We start from the raw sequence: 14128 nt of genomic DNA, 5'->3' as shown, positions 1-14128 counted from the left end.
GTCCAAGCCGTGTCGGCGCTCTAACCTACTGAGCTAACGAGTCCTTACGCAATGAGTCTAAACATCAGTTTATTTTCCCCTAGATGACGTCATTCTGAATCATATCCGCGCCTCTTTATCATACCAGTCTAGATATTACTATATATATATACTTACGTTGAATTGAATTAGGACGCTAACATGAATAATAATAAAAATTGAGGGCCTACAAGGGATAACTTTTAGGAATATTTAATCTCTATACTTTATGATTTCTATGATCTTTGAAGATGAGGATTTCCGAGCAACACAAAAAGACAGTAAAATGGTTAAATACTTTATTTTTTCTTTTTAATAACTTTGTTTAAAGTCTTCTTATTGTTTTGCTTCTCAAACTTTACTTTCTTAGTCTGTATGGGTTCTGAAACAATACATAATTTATAGAGCAAAAGTAATATGAGTTTTTGTCCAATTATATAATTATTGAAATGAACCAGTTAAGGGCTTGCTTGATACATTTATTTATAAGTTAATATAATATTTTAGGTTAGTATAGGTTATTATATTTCGCCTTTTTCTAGTTACAAACGTTTTTATAGATTACTCAGTTTTATACATAATTTTTTTTTTATTTGGCATATAAATTCGACCTATCGGAATCAACATTGCGAACGGTTTTCAAAGTGAAGTATAAAATTGTAGTACAGCAGTGAAATTCTCTTAATTGATTTCAACTATTACTAAATGTCTCGGTATTATAGAACAGATAGAAACAATGTTAAGACTTGAAAAATGTTTTGTTGATCAAAAGTGTGCTTTCAAGCTAAGCAGATATAACTAATTTTTGAGACTAAAAGTAAAAACTGGGGAGGCGGCCAAATAGTTACCGGCTAAAGTTATGTAACCTAATATTAGTTACGTTACTTACATTACTTGAGTTTTTAATAAGAAGCGTACACAAAATGTAAACAATCATCGCACACTAGAAGCCAATTGAACCCTTTAGTTTTTACCACATATAATTGTATTTTATCATTTTCGATGCGGATAATGTCAAATAACATAAGTATAATATAGATTTATGAACCCTAAGATAAGCCAAGTTATTTTTTTTAAGCGTCTCAACCCCATTACTCGTAATTTTAAAGTTGTTAACCAGCACAACGTATCCATACAACCGCCACCAAAATTTAGTCAAGCTAGAAAAATGTTGAAGAGAATTTTACGTGAGAAGAAAAACGTCTACATATTAATTAGAATAGACAAAGTATAATACCGGAGACACTAAGAAATGAAAAAAAGATACATATATTTACAAACAAACTAAAAAAACTTCTTATACGTAAATGTTATTATAGCGTTAATGAGTACCTAGAAGATAAAAATATAGCTTAATTTCATGATTATTAATCCCTAAATATACAAAATTCAATAAATAAAAAAAAAATATTCTATGTAATTGGTACTAGCCTGGAGTGTGAAGTTTTATGTGCTATTTTTTATTGTGTTGCTATTAGCTATGTTATATAGGTTTCGTAATGCCTTCTTTTGCTGTGCCCTAACAGGGTCCATAATATTGTACTTAGCTTTAAGCCTCATAAACATCTTTTGTAAACGTTATGGAATGCAAATAAATACATGAATACCAGCTAAAGATGCCGAAGACTTAAAAATAAGTTCGATTTACAATGTTTTCTTCATAGATATGTAAATTGTTTTTATTATCTATTATTTAATAATATTCTTCTAAATGTGTTTTATTTAGAATCTAGATACGATTACACACATTTTCTATTTATATATCCTATCGCCTATCGCTTAGTTCACAAATCGCGTAGGTCTTAATTAAGATCATAATTACAAACTTTATTAAACACACATTGTTTACTTACTGTGTTCAGCTTTCCTTTTAGGCGCTACAACTGGCTTTTCTTGCTTTTTAATATTCTTATTACCTTTTTTATCAGTGGATTGTGCATTTTTCTTACCTTGACGTTTTCTGAAATCATACCAATATACCACTACACTATAGCTTAAAACTTTTATATTCTAATCTGTGGTAAAAAAGTTGGTAATTTGGTTGTCACTGTCAGCACTTCAGTCAGTTAATAATTCTTATACTGCTTCTGTATCAAAGACAATAACTTTATAACTAATAAGGGGCTTATAGAATGTCAATGAATAGGACCTGTACGACTAGTAATACCTATTTTAACTTTCAACTAGATCTGAATTGAAATTAACTCAAGAAATTACAACCTTTACAGTGCTGACAATTTTCAATAAATGTCATGGAAAATGAATGATAATTTATGTTATACAAATGCAATTTAAAGATTTAATTACATAAAGTAGCTGCTATGTTTACTAACCTGCCTATAACTATCTTGGCTGGTTCTTCATTTGCACTACTTTCATCATCAGATGAATTATCCTCTGAATCAAAGGACTCTTCGCCCATTGCTTTAACAAATTCATCAGAATCAAACTCCAATGAACCATCACTATCTCCATCAGATTCTTTTATATTAATAAAGTCTTCTAATAATTCAACTTTTAAATCTTCTAATTTTTGTTTCTTTAATTTTTGACTTTTGTCAATTTTTTTTTCTTTTTTAACCTCTTCTTGCTTTACTTCTGGAACAGCACTTTGTTTACCTTTTATGTCTTTCTTAACATCTTTGTTATTCATTTTATCTGTGACTTTAGACTTTTTCTTATCAGTTGTATCATTCACTTTAATATTTTTACCTTTTGATTTTTTACCAGTATTCTTAACATCTAACTTGTTGTCTTCAGATGCCACTTTTACTTCTTCCTTGTCATCTTTGCTTTTTTCTTTCTTTATGTCACCATTTTTCTCATCGGTTTCAGCTTTATTGTGTACATAATTCATACCTTCCGGTATATCAACTGGCTTAAAGAAGTCATAATCTATTCCTATTTCCTTCAATTTCCTTTTTGTTTGTTCTAAACTGAAATTTAATGCTTAAATTTAATTATTAATGCAAAATATATGCGATACAGTATTAGATATACAAAACTATGAAAAAAATGTAAATCATTTGAAAATAATAATTCTCTACCAGTAACAGTTGCCCTCATAATTACACAAGGGAACAAAAATAAAATTTTGTTTCTGTTGCATGGAATATTACGCCTGTTGATAACTTTGACTTTGCTGATTTTAAATGTGCCTTCATTCTACAACAGATCTAGTTTTTGAGATATAGCTATCGGACATAATTAATTGTACTAATCACATTTAAACTTAAAATCAACCAAGCTGTTTTTTTTTTAATTGTCCATGACGAGAAATATCTGTAAAGATAATCCTTACTTCTTCTAGCATCTGTGGAGAATATAGATTCAAAAGCAATATAACTAACTGTTCATAAAACAGGTGTAACCTGATTACTTTGGTTTCCCTTTAGTCACCTGGGACAAGTATTAGATCCCTCATATGGTATTTAAGACTTGGCATGAGTCTTTTAGATTATGGATGAATAAGAAAAATCCCTATTGTAAGTACTAAACACCAATGATTTATTTATTTTTTTATTTACAGCCCATGCATGCATGATGTGCCGGGAACCGTCCAATCATAAATACAACATCTTTTTCTGTGGTTCATATAAAAACAAATCATTGGCGCTACAACCTTTTTAGGCCCGGGCGGTAGATTTCTGTATCTGTTTCATGACCATTTGTTAATCTAATTAGCAAGTAGGTGATCAGGCCTTCTGTGCCTGACGCAAGCCGTCGACTGTTTGGGTCTAAAGCAAGCCGATGTTTCAAGCAAGATGATGTTTGTCCTTCAAGCAAATGTACATGCACATAGAAAGTCCACTGGTGCACAACAGGGGCTCGAACCTAAGACCTAAGGGATGAGCCCGCTGAAGCCACTAGGGCAACACTGCTCTACTGTGGTTCATATAGACAAGATTAATTAAAGAAACTGGTCGAAATGGTTCTAACTGTAACTTGTTCACAATCAAATCGACCAGTCTTGTACTCTGGGGATGCGCCAGTTCCCAAACCGCCTTTATTTACAAAAAACCTCTTTGATATGAAAGTGGGACAACTTATTTTATCGCGATCCAGAGACCCACATATTTTCTATGTTCAGGCTCTTTAATAGAAATACTCCAAAGCATTAGTCAGACACCTTGGTCTTTCTAAAAAAAAACATTGGATGTCCTCCATCCAGGTTTGCATTATACTACCTGAATTATGCAAACCTGTGTGCTTTACATATTAAACTAGAGCTTATGAAACAATTTGTGAAAGCTGGGATGGGATGGGCACAAGGTTGTTAAATGAATATATCTCTATAATGTTCTTAAATTTAAGCACAGAGACTTAAAGCTGGAACTTTTGATGATATACAGTAAGTTCATAAACAATGAAAACTTTAATAGTTACATGACTGTTATTTAAAAATATGTCAGGAATGTATTTATTTGGACTGCACACAACTTTCTGGAAAACATAAAGAATGAAAGCTGCAGAACATATTGATATTGTCATACTCTTTGTAATCCGTCAATATCAATACAATATTTAGACCAGATAACACAGCCATTTAGACCAGATAATCTTGGTGATACGAGTGAACAAGAAGAGAAACAATTCCATCAAGAAATTCAAAATATGGAGGAACATTACCAGGGACATTATTATTGGAGAATTAGAAACAGACCTCCAGAACTAAGCCAACCAAAAAAAAAATCTACAAAAGATCTTTAAGAAGTTCGTTATTAGTTGTTTGTCTAATGGTTTTCTTGATATACAATAGATTTTTTGAAAAAACGCGTTTTAATTATATCTCAAAAACTAAAGCTACATGCATCAATAATTGTATGTTTCCTTGCGTTATTTAAGCTACTAGTTTTGTTACACATTGAAGTATTATACAAATAAAATTAACAATGTTTGTTTGGGTTATTGTTTGCATTCAATTTTGTTAATACCTTTCAAACTGTTAATCTCTATAGAATTAGGAAATTTAATTTTTTTATTAAGCAGTAAGTTTTTTACTTGTTATTAAATGCTTAATTTATGATTGTATACTTACGTTTTCAACATACTCTTCGCTGCCTTAGAATCTCCTTCTTCAGATTTTGGAGAATTGAGTTTCTAAAATAAACAAATTGAGTTGGTGGAACATCTTTCAAATTACAATTTTATTAAAAATGCAAAGCTTCCAAGTAGCCATAAAAATTAAATAACATTTTCTGTTTCTGATCATTTATCAGTATTAAGGTCTGTATAAATGCTGCTCACACATAGAATTTAATTTAATCATAAAGTTCAAAAATTCAAAATTCACAACATTGGCAATTGCTATGACCATTAAAGGTTAATTATCTCAACCAAATTGACATACCTTTTTCTCTGCCCTTCTCTTATTAGCTGTAGGGTTATCTTGGGGAGTCCAATGCATTCTTTTAGCGTTAATTTTTTGTTTCTCTGGAGGTATATATACAGCTGAAAGAAAATATTTGTTTTAGAAGCTTCACTTGTTCATTATTAAATGTCACTGCTTATCGTGACCACTTAATACACATGTAAAATTCTTTAATACTATGGTAATATAATTTAATATCTCGGCCATTGATAAATTTCAAGATACAGATCTACAGGTTGACTACTAAGAAATGCTTTTAAAGATATCATAATAAATACATATCCACTGGCATGGTATATTTCCTCTGATATAGTTACCATAAGTGATTTTTACCTTTGATAAGTCTCTTTCCCATAAGATAATTATTCATAGTCTCTGCAACAACCTGTGCTACTGTCGGATCCTTAAATTCCACAAATGCATATCCCTTGGAGTTACCCGTTCTTTTAGAACGGATAACTCGTACATTTGTAACCATTCCAAATTGACGAAAGTATTGACTCATCTCATTCTGTAAATTGTATACAATGAAAGTTTAGATTCAATATGCATCATTGAACTTTTAGTATCATTAGGTCTTTCAAACTAACCTCATAAAAACCATGTGGGATGTGAGACAAATATACGAGACCTCTTGCAATACGTTTCTTGATCTTTCCATGTTTCACGCGCTTCAGAGGAGTTTTGATTACTTCTTTGCCTTTGTCTTCTTTTTCAACTTTCTTATCTTTTTTCTAAAATAAAAATATAATTTAAAACATTTCCTATCAAAAAGAAATTCACAATCGTAGGCGCTAACCTTTAATAATTTTTTTATTCCCTTAACCGACTTTACAAATTCTTTCTGTTTACTTGAGTCTAACGCTACACTGTCTTCCATTTTCAGTAATATTAAATTTTGTTACTTAAGAAGTATAAAATAATGGTATTTAGATTTGTTTTCAACATTTAAAGCAAAATTTTCAATATTCAAACGTGGATGTCAATGAATATTGTATGTCAATTGTCAAGCCGGATGCCCGATATCGATTTGGATTTTGATTTGAAATCTAAAATGTAAATGCCACAGTAATTTTCATCCGGTGTCAGCTGTCATTTATCAATCCTTTCTCAATTTTATTTTACTATAGTTGTAAGAACATTAGAAGTACAATACGTATTATTAAGTATATGTATATGTCAAGTCCTAAAGACAAAAATACGTAAAAAAATTGTACAAACAATACTATTAAGTTGTTGTATATTAAATAAAGTTAAATTGCAATGCATGCTGCAATGCTTTTTATATAAAAATATTTAGAATCTTAATAGATTACACTCGCACTTTTATTTTGTATACATTCATATTATCCTACAAAACCAGACAACTGAAAACCTGACAGCTAACAGTTGACAGCTTTGACTGCTATTGACAGCAACAAGATTAAGTAGACAAAAAAACAAACTTGTGTGAATTTTAAATGTCGTCTCACTGGGAGACTCATCGATTTCTAATAATTTAAATTTGCTTCATTTGGTTTATTTTACTATTTTTATTATTTAGTAATATTAATTTTATTGAAAATGTTGTGTCGTGTCGTTTTTTACGTTTCTAAAAATTAAATCTATGATTGTGGTCTTATGAAAATAGTAGGGAAAGTAAATACAGAAAACGAGTTATCGTAAAACCTTAGATGTCCTACGTTTCAAAGTCCACTAATTTAATTTGTTCAGTGCAAGAATACCATCATTGCAGTATATTTTACCAATAGTTAACGTTTACTCCCAAATTTCCGTAAACTCCCAACTTTGATATCTGTGTCGACGGCGCCATGTTGTTATTTACTCTTTGATTTTACGCTGGTTTTGTTATGGGTTTTGTTGTGTTGTGAAAACATCAGTGCGTGAGCATGTTGGAAGATGTCCCAATACACGGTAGTCGCCTGGATGCAAGTAATAAACCCCCAACGCATCAAAGAAACCTCAGTTTGGACTTTCGGTGAGTTATCAGATGCTTTTTCCTTTCAATCCTTTCTTTTCTCTGACTAATAAAAAGTTTTTTCATTCCAAAAATAAGTGGCTATATTAAGTATTGCCGTTTTAAATTTTTTGTGTTTTTATTTTATCACTTTCAACTGTTAATACAAAGGGAAAATTTCTATCTCCATGGTGTTTATTTTGTTATTCTTGACAAAACCATGTATTTAGATTTAAGTATGAATCTTATATAGATCCTCATAAATAAGATCACAATACATGTTAAACACTATCACCAGAGCTTTATACTACTATTAGTTTTTAATCCTAGTGAACTATTGCAATTATTAAGCTATACATCATTTAAAATCTTTACATAATTTACGAATGTTGTCAATAGCAATTACACCTTCTTAGACTATATGCACTTGTACATGTGTACTTTCGAATGACTTATTATTATAGTTGGTAATCTACAAGATCTAAATAACAGAGCTAGTACAGGTAGGGAAAGTATAATTAAGTAGCAAGTTTCCTGATGATATAAACAAGGAAAATTCAGCTTGTACTTAGCATAACTTGTTTCTTTAGTATTCAAATACAAGGTGTACTACTTTTATTTCACTACAAAAAAATATAGTTGTCCTATCCAATGATGGCCATTGTTATATAAATGCCTAGTTACAAAAAAATCTTATGTGAGTGGATTTTTAAGTGAAATTGTTTGAACTTAAGTACCCATCAGGATAAATATACTTTAAAACTTACTTGAATTCCTATTGTTAATGTAAACCAATGGCTGGTTCTTTGATTTAGATGACTGTAAACAATAGTTAATGTACAATTGCCTAAATTGAAGTAATGTGCAAACTATTTCTGAGCAATCAATCAAAACAATTGACTTTTAGAATAGAATGGTTTGGCCTTCAATAAACCAGTATACATTTTAACAAGGTTTTGTTTCAGTTAAGCTGTAAATAAATTGCTTTTCGATTCTGTATATAAATACAAAATAGTATTATTTTTTGTACTTATTTTTATGTATTCTTTAGTTATGAGTTGTATGAATACATATTGCCTTATTATTAATGCAATATTTTTTTATTTAATTATTCATTCCTAACCTTTTAGTATTACATTAGTGTTACTATCTATGTTATACTAGTTATCAGTTATGATTAAATGATAAAATGTACCTTATCAAATAGAATAAATATGATACTAAGTAACAATAGATTTTCATATAATTTACATAATCTTTGTATATATCTACAAATTAAATTATTTTTAATCACAAATATATGTGATGTCAGCATAAACATGGCAAAAAATATCTAATTTCCAAAAGCGTCTAAGACAGCTTCACCTTTCTTTGCTACATAATGCTAGTATTTTTAAAAACATACTAAGAAATAGTCACAAATGATTCATACTACCAGATCAATTAGTGACTAAATTAGGTGAAGAATTTCTGCTCAGGCATGTAATGCCAATTAAGGTCTTATTACCCTTTGCCATGGATGCCTCATGCCATATATTTGAAATAGTTTTTTTACTTTATTTTGACTATTATAACCCAGATACTTTAGCCCATATAATCAATGTAAAAAGATAGATGATTTTGTGGGTTATCATTAATCGGAACTGTATACACTATGCATGTAGTAACTATCTGTACTCACACTGTACAACAGACATAGTTTACAAGTTAGAGAATTGTTCAATTTTCTAAAGAAGCTAAAAGGGACAATACTTTTCGTAAAGTGTATAATTTATACCACTATTAAGGATGTTTACAACAATAATGATTATCAAATATATATAATACGTGTTAATAACACTTGCTCAGACGATATTAATAAACTGTGAATTAGACAGATATTTCTGGTTCGGAAATGCGTAAGCGTCAACCGGGTTACTATGGCGCCTCCGTGGTGTGTGGTTGATAAATATATAATATATAATATTAACGAGTCTCATGTCTCAATATGCCTGTAATATCTTCTGAGAAATTACTCTAATAATGGGAATGATTGCATTTGTGAGCCCATTTTTAATTCGAAACACTGAATGATTGCCTGGACTTTATATGTAGTCTCGAAAAAAAATCTGGTTTTGGACAGTCACATTTATTTCTTACAGTGCTTGCCTGTTAGAGATCGCTCGATAAGGCCCTCCAGTTGCCCTCCTCTTCATTTAATTATGTTCATTTTTTTGTATTGTAATGCAACGAAGTGTTAATAAATAAATAAAAGCGTTCAATACATAAAGCTTTTCATAGGCGACTAAGTTGTGTATTTCAATTCAAAACAATCATTGTTCGGAAGTTAAATCTGCCCTGGCTTTCTCTCTTGTAATACGCCATGTAGAACAAATTGGCTTAACAATTATTAAATGATTGTGTTAAATTTTGTTAAGAAATTCTAATTCTTTAAAATACTTTTACTATACTCTAGGCTCTATGGTTTTATGTCTGATGTAAGTTGTACCACGTTAATTACATTATGGCTACGGTCAGGCTGCTATTACAAGCTTATGCTATTACAGGCTAGAATAGACAATTTAGCTTCTTAAATGGGTAACAGCAGAGAGCAGTGTTGGCCTAGTGGCTTCAGCGTGCGAATCTCATCCCTGAGGTCGTAGGTTCGAGTCCCGGCTATGCACCAATGGATTTCTTTCAATATGCGCATTTAACATTAGCTCGAACGGTGAAGGAAAATATCGTGAGGAAACCGGCTTGCCTTAGACCCAAAAAGTCAACGGTGTGTGTCAGGCACTGAAGGCTGATCACCTACTTGCCTATTTAATTCACAAACTATCATGGAACAGATACAGAAATCTGAGGCCCAGACCTAAAAAGGTTGTAGCCCCATTGATTATTATTAAATAGGATAAAAAGCAAGGTTATATAGTCATAAAGTTAGCATGTAGTTTATTACTTGGATATTGTATTATTTATATATTTACATACAATTTAATTACGTATTTAGTACTAAACCCATAAAGCGTTAATACCAATGTAACATCGTACCATTACCCTAGAAAATGGGAACACATTAAATCCCAGCCATTTGATTTTCTCATACGAACTGGGTTATCGCCATTCGCCAAGCCTACTTAAGAAAACTGATTATAATATGGCCTATATCCTACATAATGTATTTTATATGATTAGTATAGACCAGGACATCATGGATGGATGGATAATAAAAAAATTGTTCATTCCAACCTATACATATACTTACCCTGTCTAACAAAGTAAATTGAACTGTTTTAATTAAATTTTCGACTTTTTCTATCGAATTATTTCTACGCTGTAATAAAAATATGATGATTAACTCGAAACAGTCTAATTTACTTTAGTTTTTCTTTGTTTGTAATATCAATCATTTTGGAATGCAATCTTTACGCGAACTTCTCGCTGTATTACTGTAATCTTATAAAAAGTTATATGCATACAAGTATTAAACGCTGACGTACTAACATCTGCCTTAAATATTTGTATGTAAAACTGGGTTACACGTAAACAACTTTCGGCCTTAAAAGTTCATAAGTTTTGATTATTAAGGTTTTCTTATTATTAGCGGCAATTATCATACTAAGCGGAATTTTTTACCAAATATAACATTTAATGCCTTAGACTATACCATTTATGCTGCATTCTTTGAGATCAAAAATGAAAGTCTAATGATGAAATAAGGTCAACTTATAGTTGGCAATTTTTTTAATAATTCATACAATCATACTCAAGAAGACTTCACCTCTTTTTCATAGTTGTACTCTGAATAATAGAGGAAATGAGGCGTTTAAAATTGCGCTCGGCTGTTTGCAGTTAGTACAAACTTATGAGGCTAAGTGGTGTGGTGAACTGAATATGAAAATCTAGTTAAAATATTTCAGTATTTTTAAAATCGTAAGAGCGTTTGATACCCATTTAATTCTTCAATTAAAAGTTTAGTGTTTTGAAGAATCGAACTAGTAGTGTTGTAGTGTTTCGAGAATCGAACTAATTACTTTCTAACACCGCGTGCGTTAATAATTTTTGAGATATGTTAGTTTTTGAGTTTATTTATAATCTGTCTTTCAGTCCTTGCCTGGATGTTTATTTTAAATATGTAATCGTTATGGTGTCGCTGAGTATTTTTTGAGGATATTATTTAATCTGTGTTCATCAGTGATAACGAAGGATTCAAATGGTAAAAGTTTTTTTTTAAATACAGTGGTTTACGAGTCTATTGAATGCACAAACAATATTTGCGTAGATCGCTCTTTGTAATATTAATGTAGATTTATTCGTTGAGTTTTAAACTTGGAAGCGTTTTGGTTGCATAAACCGATTGTCATTTATGAAATATTTATTATTGCTAAGCAAACGTGGGTCACTAACTTCAGCATTAAAAGGGATCGTACAATAGACGGAAACGATCAATCAGTATGTCCCACGCTGGGGGATCAAGTATCTCGAATGGCTAGTGACAGACCCCAACTTACGCTCTTTGATTCTCTTGGCATTCTATTTATAGATCACAGTTCTTCGACATTTTAATCGTAAATTATTAAACTTAAAATAAAAACGTAACTAATGAAATCCAATAGATGTGTAATAATAATAATTTTTTGGCAGCGATCAAACATTTGCATGATAGGATCTTTATTATACAGCAAAATCGTTTACGACGACATCAATTAGAACAACATACCGGTTATAGAAAAACACTTTTTGAACGGATTAAAGCTATGTATTATTTTTAATTGTTATATCGGTTATAATCAAAATCAAAGGTCCCGGTTGAATTCTATTGTATTAGGTATTTAATAAAAACGTCTTCGGTTTTTATGACCACCCTTGAGTAGTCCCTTCGATGTCCTTATAACAGATTTTGACTGTATTACTATTTAATTTTTAGTTAGTTTTTAATTCGGACTTTTTAGGGCAATTTTTTGATAGCACTGACTTCTGTTTTCAACTTTGGTAGCGTTCCAGTATTATGTAACGATTTTTTTGGTTCCTCTTGTAAATAGACATCATGCGGGGCGGGGATTGAATAATGCGTTATTGTTAATATTGTTTTCCACTTTCCAGTACTGGACACATAATGTTAAGTTTTAGGCATAAAGAGTCACCAAACGTTTTACTATTGGGTACAGAAAACGTTACGTTACGTTTCATGGGGGTCATAAATCTCCCTTATTTATTTAAATTTCGTTATTTCTCCTTTACAACTCATAAAATAGTGTGGTAGTCGCAAATCGCGAAATTGGCTTTTTCTGGTTACCAGTAGTGCTTTGTCGGGAAAAGTTAACTTAAGCCATAATCCTCCCTCTAGGGTATTTCTGTAGTTGGCAAAAATACCTTAGAATACTATATGTATCATTTTTTTTCAATAAATAATATCCTATGACAATACATTAATCTCGTCACATATCAATGTTAAATCAAGTATCAAAATGCACATGTCGAAGCAAGCTGTTCCATCGCAGATGCTTCATATTTTTTTTGCAAAGATTCGCACCTGCCGAGGTTGGAAAACCAAAATGGGAACACGTGACAAAAACATCTGCCGAGCGTTTGAGATGGTAAACATTGGCTGTTTAATTACTTAATTTTAGGTTGAGTGCGGATTTGTTTGTTAGTTCTTTTAACTTGAAAAAGTATTCGCGTCTATTGATTCTTCAAATGAATTAATAAGGATAACACTTAGTGGATAGACTGTGACACGGACTATACACAATTATTACTACTATATATTTGAATACGAAGTTTACTAGAGACATTTTAAGTATATTTAAGGTACCCTCTACAAATAAAGCATTACATTTATAGTATCCGCGGCCTTTTTTCTCTTTTCTACTTCCGCAACACGAGACACTTTATCATAGACTATATCTGGTATATAGCTTTAGCCGTCCTTTTACCTTTGTTGGGACTATATTCCATTTGATAACCTGTATAAATTGGATCTTATTGCGACTTAACTAATATGACGAAGGTTTCGCGTCTCTCGGTTCCCTTGATCATTTATAATGGAAATTAATCTCGTAAAATAAAGACAGATGCAAATTATTTTTAAAATTCCACTTAAAGTAATAAATCGTTATAAAGTAAAAAAAAAACTATTTATGTAACGATACATATACATGTGTATAATGATATGCATCATTATGTAATCTGGATACGTGGCCTCAGTAAATTTCGGAAGTAGGTACCTTTTTACACACATCGCCTTGTGTAGCAAGGTCGTATTGCCTACATACAAATTGTTTAACATAAAAAATATAATTACTATAAGGTCGTAAAACGATCAGAATTTTTTCTGATCGCAGAATGCAAAGCGTTATTCGAGGCTCCAAAGTGTAGGATTTAGCCCCAGTTGGCTTAAGAGGTTACGACATAGCTCTTTGATTAGCAGACCGTCTGGAATTGACCGTCTTGAATTCCGCAAATTAAGGTTAAGGGCTCTTAAATTAAAAAAAAAAAACAGAATTTGGATAGGTAATCCAGTCATGGCTTTCGTACTGGTTTATTTAAAATGTATTGGACGCATAAACAGAACAATAATGTCCGATTCATAACCAATTCTTGGTTAAAATCGAAAGTGTATTAAATAAAGAACTGTTAATAAAATCTCAGTCTATTATGACTGTTACGTGATTGCTTTTAGTAATTCGGCATTGAGTCGGGCTGACTCCCTTCAACTGTAGTCTATTTTCATACAATGGCGAGCATTAATGATCAGTAGTGTTATGTGAAAGGTTCTTTGTTTAACACGATTACAAGCGTTT

The 14128-nt window shown here is 31.1% G+C and overlaps 2 protein-coding genes across 2 annotated transcripts in view; one reads left to right on the top strand and one right to left on the bottom strand.

Moving 5' to 3' along the window:
• Nucleotides 1–303: 303 nt before the first annotated feature.
• On the bottom strand, nucleotides 304–6372 carry LOC123711268 (MKI67 FHA domain-interacting nucleolar phosphoprotein-like). The gene is made up of 8 exons (XM_045663767.1): nucleotides 6189–6372; nucleotides 5980–6123; nucleotides 5723–5900; nucleotides 5369–5469; nucleotides 5057–5118; nucleotides 2352–2954; nucleotides 1872–1978; nucleotides 304–400 (listed from the first exon to the last, which is right to left on the bottom strand). The coding sequence occupies exons 1-8, from the start codon at nucleotides 6267–6269 to the stop codon at nucleotides 318–320; spliced, it is 1359 nt and encodes a 452-aa protein (XP_045519723.1). The 5' UTR covers nucleotides 6270–6372; the 3' UTR covers nucleotides 304–317.
• Nucleotides 6373–6852: 480 nt separating this feature from the next.
• The window catches only part of LOC123710745 (phosphatidylinositol 4-kinase beta), a 42769-nt gene continuing 35493 nt past the window's right edge, over nucleotides 6853–14128 (top strand). Inside the window, exon 1 of the mRNA XM_045662889.1 lies at nucleotides 6853–7367. Within this exon, the coding sequence (XP_045518845.1) occupies nucleotides 7279–7367 (89 nt within the window). The 5' untranslated portion in view covers nucleotides 6853–7278. The remainder of the gene's footprint in view (nucleotides 7368–14128) is intronic.

This window comes from Pieris brassicae, chromosome 6 (genome assembly GCF_905147105.1).
Source record: "Pieris brassicae chromosome 6, ilPieBrab1.1, whole genome shotgun sequence".
Lineage (NCBI taxonomy): Eukaryota > Metazoa > Arthropoda > Insecta > Lepidoptera > Pieridae > Pieris > Pieris brassicae.
This window is presented reverse-complemented; position numbering and strand designations above follow the sequence as displayed.

Excerpts from the sequence above, each read along its gene's own strand:
- LOC123711268 (XM_045663767.1), bottom strand. The coding sequence starts at position 6,269 with ATGGAAGACAGTGTAGCGTTAGACTCAAGTAAACAGAAAGAATTTGTA. Across the intron at positions 5,470-5,722 it reads GGGAAAGAGACTTATCAAAG|CTGTATATATACCTCCAGAG; the intron begins GTAAAAATCACT and ends ATTTTCTTTCAG. Across the intron at positions 2,955-5,056 it reads GCGAAGAGTATGTTGAAAAC|TTTAGAACAAACAAAAAGGA; the intron begins GTAAGTATACAA and ends ATTAAATTTCAG.